The sequence below is a fragment of the Rhinoraja longicauda genome, chromosome 6, assembly GCF_053455715.1.
Source record: "Rhinoraja longicauda isolate Sanriku21f chromosome 6, sRhiLon1.1, whole genome shotgun sequence".
Taxonomy (NCBI): Eukaryota; Metazoa; Chordata; class Chondrichthyes; order Rajiformes; family Arhynchobatidae; genus Rhinoraja; species Rhinoraja longicauda.
In genome coordinates this window covers 44,264,794-44,274,202 of record NC_135958.1, presented here as the reverse complement: position 1 = coordinate 44,274,202, position 9,409 = coordinate 44,264,794, and the positions used below count along the sequence as shown (strand labels likewise).

Here is a 9,409-nt window from a genome sequence, read left to right as displayed (position 1 = left end):
CCTCCCCCCTCCCCTCCCTTTCCCCTCCCCTCCCCCCTCCCTCCCCTCCCCCGCCTTCCATCCACACCCTCCCTCCTCCCTCCCTCCCCCTTCCTCCCCTCCCTCCCCCCGGTTACAATGAAAACCCTACGAGGACGGGCCCCAACGGGGAAAGTGGGGTACTGGGAAAAGGGGAGGTCCCCCTCCCTCCCCCTTTCCCCCTCCCCTCCCCCCCTCCCTCCCCCTCCCTCCCCCTACCCTCCCCCTCCCTCCCCCTCCCTCCCCCTCACTCCCCCCCCTCTCCCCCCTCCCTCCCCCTCCCCTCCCCCCTCCCTCCCCCTCCCCTCCCCCCTCCCTCCCCCTCCCTCTCTCCCTCCACACCTCCCTCCTCCCTCCCTCCCCTGTCCCTCCCTCCCCTCCTCCCCGGTTACAATGGAAACCCCTACGAGGACCGGGCCCAACGGGGAAAGAGGGGTACTGTGAAAAGGGGAGGTCCCCCTTCCTCCCCCCCTCCTCCCTCCCTCCCTCCCTCCCCCCTCCCTCCCCCCTCCCTCCCCTCCCTCCCCCCCTCCCTCCTCCCTACCTCCTCCCTCCCCTCTCCCTCCCCCATCCCCCCTCCCCTCCCCTCCCTCCCCCCTCCCCCTCCCTCTCCTCCCTCCCTCCCCTCCCTCCCCCCACCCTCCCCCTCTTCCCTCCCCCCACCCTCCCCCTTCCCTCCCCCCCACTCCCCTCCCGTTTACAATGGAAACCCTACGAGGACGGGCCCAACGGGCACACTTGTGCTAGTATACTATTAAAACTCAGATCTTGTTTATAAATAGTTTTGTATCCTGGGTTTGTGTATATATCAGTGATTTCGGCAAACCTGTAAACCGTCGCGCCACGGTTTTTGCACCGCCTTAATCACCAACCTCCCGTCTAACCGGCCGCGATATTTATATTTAATTTGGTCGCATATTTTTTAAGTTACAGAGGTTTTAAAGCGCTGGCCCCCCCTGATTTATCGAAGTTTTGACAGAAGGGGGGCGCTCGGTGCGCATTAATCTTCATTGTGATGTCACAATGCCCCTGTGAGATGAAGTCGAGCTGACCCCCCCTTCCCCCCCCCCCCCCCCCCCCGCGGTATTCAGCGTGTGATGTCACAATGGACAAGCAGCTGCTATTGGGTGTCTGCTCTTTACAAATTTACATTTTTTTATTTTTTAACCTTTTTTTTCAAGGTCTTCAGCTTGTGACGTCACAATGCTTGGGTGAGATGGGCTACATTGTTGCGAAAAGCAACTGATTGTTTTTAAAGTTGTGTTTTTTATTGCAAGTCACTTAACATACACAGATCAGCATGGGGCCCCTATGCTCGTGGGCCACCGGGGCAAGTGTTTCGAAAAAAGAAAGGGGAGGTCCCCCTCCCTCCCCCTTCCCCCCTCCCTCCCCCTCCCTCCACCTCCCCCCCCCCCTCCCCCCTCCCCCCCTTCCCCCCTCTCCTCCCCCCCTTCCCACCCCTCCTCCCTCCACACCGTCCCTCCTCCCTCCCTCCCCCTCCCTCCCCGCCGCCCGGTTACAATGGAAACCCTACGAGGACGGGCCCAATGGGGAAAGAGGGGTACAGGGAAAAGGGGAGGTCCCCCTCCCTCCCCCCTCCCTTCCCCCTCCCCCCTCCCCCCCCTCCCCCCCTTCCGCCCTCCCCTCCCCCCCCTTCCCTCCCCTCCTCCCTCCACACCTCCCTCCTCCTCCCTCCCCCCCTCCTTCCCCGCCTCCCGGTTACAATGGAAACCCTACGAGGACGGGCCCAAACGGGGAAAGAGGGGTACTGGGAAAACGGGTGGTCCCCCTCCCTCCCCCTTCCCCCCTCCCTCCAACTCCACCCTACCCCTCCCTCCCCTCTCCCTCCCCCTTCCCCCTCCCCCCTTCCCCTCTCCTCCCCCCCTTCCCTCCCCTCCTCCCTCCACACCTCCCTCCTCCCTCCCTCCCCCCTCCCCCCCACTCCCCTCCCGGTTACAATGGAAACCCTACCGAGGACGGGCCCAACGGGAAAGAGGGGTACTGGGAAAAGGGAGAGGTTTCCCTCACTCCCCCTATGCTCGTGGGCCACCGGGGCAAGTGTTTCGAAAAAGAAAGGGGAGGTCTCCCTTCCCCCCCTCAACCCCCTTCCTCCCCACTCCTTCCCACCTCCATCCCACTCCCTCCCCCCCTCCTCCCCAACTCCCTCCCCATCCCTCCCCACCTCCCTCACCCCTCGGGGACGGGCCCAACGGGGAAAGAGGGGTACTGGGAAAAGGGGAGGTCCGTCTCCCTCCCTCCCTCCCCTTCCCCCTCCCTCCCTCCACCTCCCCCCCTTCCCCCTCCCCCCCTTCCCCCCTCCTCTCCCACCCCTTCCCCCTCCCCTCCCCCCTCCACCCCCCCTCCCCTCCTCCCTCCCCCCTCCCTCCCCGCCTCCCGGTTACAATGGAAACCCTACGAGGACGGGCCCAACGGGGAAAGAGGGGTACTGGGAAAAGGGGAGGTCCCCCTCCCTCCCCCCTCCCCCCCTTCCCCCTCCCCCCTTCCGCCCTCCCCTCCCCCCTTCCCTCCCCTCCCTCCCTCCACACCTCCCTCCTCCCTCCCTCCCCGCCTCCCGGTTACAATGGAAACCCTACGAGGACGGGCCCAACGGGGAAAGAGGGGTACTGGGAAAACGGGTGGTCCCGTTTTATTTCTGACCTTTTTTTTAAAAGTCTTCAGATTGTGACGTCACAATGCTTGTGTGAGATGGGTGCTACATTGTTTCGAAAAGCAATAAAAAGATCGCCGTGAGAAGCACTTAGTCACCGGGAATGTTGCCAAAAAAGCACTAATTGTTTTAAAAGTAGTGTTTTTTGTTATTGCAAGTCACTTAACATACACAGATCAGCATGGGGCCCCTATGCTCGTGGGCCGCCGGGGCAAGTGTTTCGAAAAAAGCACAGAGTGTGTCTGGGGAGAGAGAGAATGGGGGGGGTCTGAGAATGGGGGACTGGGGAGGGGGACAACAGGGGTCATTGCGGAGGGGGCTTGGTGGTGGGGAAAGAGGGGTACTGGAAAAGGGGAGGTCCCCCTTCCCCCCTCAACCCCTTCCTCCCCCCTCCTTCCCACCTCCATCCCACTCCCTCCCCCCCTCCTCCCCAACTCCCTCCTCCCTCCGTCCCCACCTCCCTCACCCCTCCCCCCCTAACTCCCCTCCCCCTAACTCCCCACTCTCCCTCCTTCCCTCCATCCCTAGCCCCCTCCCTCCACCATTCCATCCATCTCCCCCTCCCCCCTCCTTCCACCCTCCCTCCCCCTTTCCGGTTACAATGGAAACCCTACGGGGACGGGCCCAACGGGGAAAGAGGGGTACTGGGAAAAGAGGAGGTCCCCCTCCCTCCCCCCTTCCCCCCTCCCCTCCCCCCTCCCTCCCCCTCCCTCCACCTCCACCCCCTTACCCCCCTCCCCCCCCTTCCTCCCTCCCCTTCCCCCCTTCCCCCTCCCCTCCCCACCTCCCTCCCCCTCCCCTCCTCCATCCACACCTCCCTCCTCCCTCCCTCCCCCTCCCTCCCCGCCTCCCGGTTACAATGGAAACCCTACGAGGACGGGCCCAACGGGGAAAGAGGGGTACTGGGAAAAGGGGAGGTCCCCCTCCCTCCCCCTCCTTCCCCCTCCCTCCCCCTTCCCCCTCCTTCCCCCTCCCTCCCCCTCCCTACCCTCTCCCTCCCCCCTCACCCCCCTCCCTCCCCTCCCCCTACCCCGTCCCTCCCTCACCCTCCCCCCTTCCCCCTTCCCCCTCCCTCCCCCTCCCCTCCTCCCTCCCTCCCCCTTCCCTAACCCCCACTCCCCTCCCAGTTACAATGAAACCCGACGTGACGGGCCCAACGGGCACTTGTGCTAGTATACTATTAAAATTCAGATCTTGTATATATATATGTATGTATATTTGATTTCGCTGATTTCTCCAAAACGGTAAACCGTAGCGCCAAGATATATGCGCAGCCTTAATCACCAAGGGCACAGCTGCTGGAAAATGATGTTTTTATTTAATTCAGCTCGCATATTTGTTAAGTTACAGAGGTTTTAAAGCACTGCCCCCCCCCCTTATTGAGGTTTCTATAGGGGGCGCTGCGGTGCGGCTGTGCTCAGTACGCATGCGCGGAATCTCCTCACTCTGAGCTCAGCACGCATGCGCGGCATCTCCTCATAACAGTGTTTCTTCCCACAGGCCATCAGGACTGTTAACTTTTATAACTCCAGGGACTAAATTTTGTCTTCTCTGTATTAACTCTAATTTATATGCTGGTAACTGTAATTCTTTTTTTGCACCATCTGCAGGCATTGCCACTTTCATTTCACTGCACATGTGACAAATAAACTTGACTTGACTTGACTTAACTCTAGACTCCAGCAAGGATTTAAGTATAGGAGTAAACAGGTTCTTCTGCAGTTGTATAGGGCCCTGGTAAGACCACATCTGGAGTATTGTGTACAGTTTTGGTCTCCTAATTTGAGGAAGGACATCCTTGTAATTGAGGCAATGCAGCGTAGGTTCACATAATTGTTCCGCTGGTGCCTGACCAGGTGATCTGCCCATCCGAGTCCTTCACTGTTTTCCGGGCGGACAGAACGGAAGAATCTAGGAAATCCAAGGGCGGAGGAGTCTGCTTCTTGACCAATAATAACTGGTGCAACCCTGGGAATATTAAGACGCTTTCTCGTTCCTGCTCACCGGACCTGGAACATCTGACTATGTCATGCCGACCATTCTACCTACCCCGGGAGTTCAGCTCGGTGATCATCACAGCCGTCTATATCCCACCGCATGCGGACACCGACGTGGCACTGTCCACCCTACACGATGTGTTGTGTCAACACCAAAACAAGAACCCTGATGCGGCTGTGCTGGTGGCTGGAGATTTCAATAGGGGAAATCTCAAAAAGGTCATGCCCAACTTCCACCAACACATCACGTGTGTCACCAGGGGGGAAAGAACTTTGGACCACTGCTACACGCCGATCAGGAAAGGCTACAAGGCCGTTTCTCTCCCTCCTTTTGGAAAATCTGACCATGCTGCCATTTTCCTGCTGCCGGAGTATAAACAACGGATAGTATGGGAAGCGACAGTGACGAGGGACGTAAAGCGGTGGGCTGACCATTCAGAGGCCATGCTGCAAGATGCACTGAGCGATGTCGACTGGAACATGTTCCAAGCAAGTTCCAGAGACGTAAATGAGTTTGCGGAAGCTGTTACGGACTTCATTGCCACAATAGCCGATACCATCATCCCCACGGTAAGGGTCAGTATCTTCCCTAACCAAAAACCCTGGGTGGACAGGTCTATTCGCGTGGCCTTGAATGCTCGCACCGCTGCTTACAACTCTGGCCTGGCATCCGGCAACATGGACGACTACAAGGGAGAGTCCTACCGACTGCGAAAGGCAGTGAAGGATGCAAAAAGGAGGTACCGGGACAAGATGGAGTCACAGATGGAGCAGCAGGACACCAGGCGCCTTTGGCAGGGGCTACGGACAATAACTAGCTACAGGTCCAGCACCCCCTCAACCGGAAGTGCCGGCTCCTCCTTAGCTGATGACCTGAACTCTTTTTATGCACGGTTTGAGACGGGTAACACCACCAGCTTGCCGTCTAAAAACAGCACCGAAGGGGCGCTGGCTAGTGAGGCTGGAGGGGGATCCACCGCCGGGGATGTGCACACATTCTCGGTGTCCGAGCATGAGGTAAGGTGGGCTCTGACACGTGTGAACACGAGGAAAGCTGGAGGCCCAGATGGTATATCTGGGCGAGTGCTAAAGTCTTGTGCTACTCAGCTTGCTCCAGTGCTCACCACAATATTCAACCTCTCCTTGGCCAAGTCCGTGGTCCCTGCATGCTTCAAAAGATCCATCATTGTACCGGTGCCAAAGAATGCCTCTCCAGCGTGTTTAAATGACTACCGACCGGTGGCCCTCACCTCGGTTGTCATGAAATGCTTTGAGAGGCTAGTCAAGAAGCACATCTGTGCCCTCCTTCCTTCCAACATGGACCCACTACAGTTCGCATACAGTCCGAACAGGTCCATGGATGATGGGGTCTCCCAGGTTCTACACACCGCTCTCTCTCATCTGGACAACCAGGGGGGCTATGTGAGGATGCTGTTCATTGACTTTAGTTCAGCATTCAACACAATAATCCCCAGCAGACTGGTTGAGAAGCTGCTGGAACTGGGGCTTAGCACCCCTCTGTGTGCCTGGGTCCTGGACTTTCTCACCGCCAGGACCCAAGTGGTCAGGATGGGGGAACACACATCTAGCTCCCTCACCCTGAACATAGGATCCCCCCAGGGCTGCATCCTGAGCCCCCTACTGGACTCCCTGTACACACATGACTGTGGGGCCAGGTTCAGCTCAAACTCCATCATCAAGTTTGCTGATGACACTGTGGTGGTGGGCCGGATCTCCAACAATGATGAGAAGGCCTACCGGGAGGAGGTGGCTGATCTGACACTCTGGTGTCAGGACAATAGCCTCCTCTTGAATGTCACTAAAACTAAGGAGCTGATTGTGGACTTCAGAAGGGCTAAACATCCAAGGACGTACACGCCACTGGAGATAAATGGGTCTACTGTGGATAGGGTGAGCAGTTTTAAATACTTGGGAGTCCGCATCACAGAGGATCTGACGTGGGCAACGCACATTGCCGCACTGGTGGGTAAGGCAAAGCAGCGCCTTTACCACCTTAGACAACTGAGGAAATTCAGAGTGTCTATGAGGATTGCTTCTACTCTGGGGCTGTAGAGAGCATCCTGTCCGGCAACATTACAGTCTGGTTTGGGAACAGCTCTGCCCAGGACAGGATGGCCCTGCAGAGTAGTGCGTTCGGCAGAACGCACCATGGGAACGACACTCGTCCCCCTGCAGGACCTATACATCAGGAGGTGCAGATCCAGAGCAAGCAAGATCATGAGGGACCCCTGCCACCCCAGTAACGGACTGTTCCAGATGCTACGATCAGGCAAACGCCTCCGCTGTCACGCTGTGAAAACGGAGAGGATGAGACGGAGTTTCTTCCCACAGGCCATCAGGGCTGTCAACTTTTATAACCCCAGAGACTAAATTTTTGTCTACACTATTAACTTTATTTATATGCTGTAACTGTAATTCTTTTTTGTGCACAATCCGCTGGCATTGCCACTTTCATTTCACTGCACATCGTGTATGTGTATGTGACAAATAAAATTGACTTGACTTGACTTGACTTGGATGGCGGGACTGACATATGAGGAAAGATTGAAAACACTAGGCTTGTATTCACAGGAGTTTAGAAGGATGAGAGGGGATCTTTTTGAAACATATAAAATTATAAAAGGACTGGACAAGCTAGATGCAGGAAAAATTTTCCCAATGTTGGGGAGTCCAGAACCAGGGGCCACAGTCTTAGAATAAAGGGGAGGCCATTTAAAACTGAGGTGAGAAAAAACTTTTTCACCCAGAGAGTTGTGAATTTGTGGGATTCTCTGCCACAGAGGACAGTGGAGCCAAATCACTGGATGGATTTAAGAGAGAGTTAGATAGAGCTCATGGGGCTAGTAGAATCAGGGGATATGGGGAGAAGGCAGGCACGGGTTATTGATTGGGGACGATCAGCCATGATCACAATGAATGGCTGTGCTGGCTCGAAGGGCCGAATGGCCTCCTCCTACACCTATTTTCTATGTTTCTATATTAAGTACAGACCAACCGAAAACAAAGCCTGCAGATGCTGCAACTCCGAGATAAAGACAGATGAAGGAGCCTCACCTCCACCCCCCGACCCAGGCCCAGGCCCCTCCCCCTCCGTGGCCTCGCCGCCAATCCGCGCCCGGACCCACCGGTTGCCGAGGGAACTTCGTTGGTGACGCATTCTGCCTCTGTGACATCATCGCGTAATACGGGTTGCTCGCATCACGTGACTGGGGCGGCCGCAGCGCGGGGGGAGGGGCGGAGTGAGCTGTCAATCAGAGACATTTCGGTGTGAATCTGCGGACTGAAGCGAAATAGAAAGTGTAGCCGTGATGCAAGAAAAACAAAAAAGCGTCATCCACACGGAAAGTTGAGTGAAGAAAATCAGCGAGTACTTTATTTTAAAAAAGACAAATAAAGAGATAAGTGTTCAAAACAGTAAGCGGTTCTGCTAAAATAAAATGTATTTGTTTATTAGCACAAGCTGAGTCGAAGGGGTTGAAGTTTCATGTCTGGTTGATGGCCGGGAATGTAACCGAGACGCCAGGAATGTCCGGGGTACTGAAACCACATTTAATCAGTAAATAACACGTGACATCAGTAAACAACTCTCAAGTAAAATACATCCAGAAAGTATTCTGATGTAATTCAATGTCGAAATATTTCTGCTGTAATTCAATGTCGAAATATTTGTGTAACATTTTTAGCGAAAATGTGAATGGCTCTTAAAAGAGCCTTTGGGTTTTCGGTGCTTCATCAGCATAGAGTGGATCTTCACTTGGAGCTGGTGTACTTGGTTACCGCTTGGCCAGCTCCCCGGGCAGCAGCAGGCGCACGGCGGTCTGAATCTTCCTAGAACTGATGGTCGACCTCTTGTTGTAATGGGCCAGGCGGGAAGCCTCGCCCGCGATGCGTTCGAAAATATCGTTCACGAACGAGTTCATGATGCTCATGGCCATGGAGGAGATGCCGGTGTCGGGGTGAACCTGCTTCGTCACTTTGTAGATGTTGATGGTGTAACTCTCCTTCCTCGACCTCCTGCGCTTCTTGCCCGCTTTGCCTGTAGATTTCGGTAAAGCTTCCTTGGCGCCCTTCTGGGGAGCTGTTTTCGACTGCTCAGGCATTTCCTCGGTGGATTTCAAACACAGAAGTGACCGGCAAAGATACTAGAGTAACAAGATGGACCACTCCGTTGAAATCGCCTATACTGGTGTAGTACGCAAAGAAGCAGAACGGCCGTCATTTTAGCAGGCGAAACTAGCCGTTCGCTATGCCTCTCGCAGTGTAATCAGTGTTCTTGGGGTATGCAGGTGAAACCCCGCATCGATGTCAGCAAGATGCCCCATCCAGACCTCGTGCAACAGTTTGCAGAGGCTTTTGAGAGAGAACTTGGCACCTCACGTCCTGGAGACTCTGCAACAGAGAAGTGGGAAACTCTGTGGGACACCATGCACCGCACAGCCTTGGCTAGCTTTGGGAAGAAGATCTCGAAGACACACAACTGGTTTGAGGCCATGTCGACCGAGATGACTCCCGTCATCGAAGCGAAGCATGCCGCCCTACCCGAGTAGAAGCGGTCAGCCAACGAGAAGAACCTGCAGATCCTCAGGGCTGCCAGGAACAAGGCTCAGCAGACTGTCAGGCGTTGCGCCAATGCGTACTAGACACAGCTTAGTGAGGACATCCAGACGGCCGCCATAACAGGGAACATCAGGGGAATGTACAATGG

General features: G+C 55.9%; 1 protein-coding gene across 1 annotated transcript; it reads right to left on the bottom strand.

The window, feature by feature from the left end:
* Positions 1–8,477: 8,477 nt before the first annotated feature.
* On the bottom strand, positions 8,478–8,804 carry LOC144594723 (histone H2B-like). The gene has a single exon (XM_078401566.1). The coding sequence runs from the start codon at positions 8,802–8,804 to the stop codon at positions 8,478–8,480; it is 327 nt and encodes a 108-aa protein (XP_078257692.1).
* Positions 8,805–9,409: the final 605 nt, after the last annotated feature.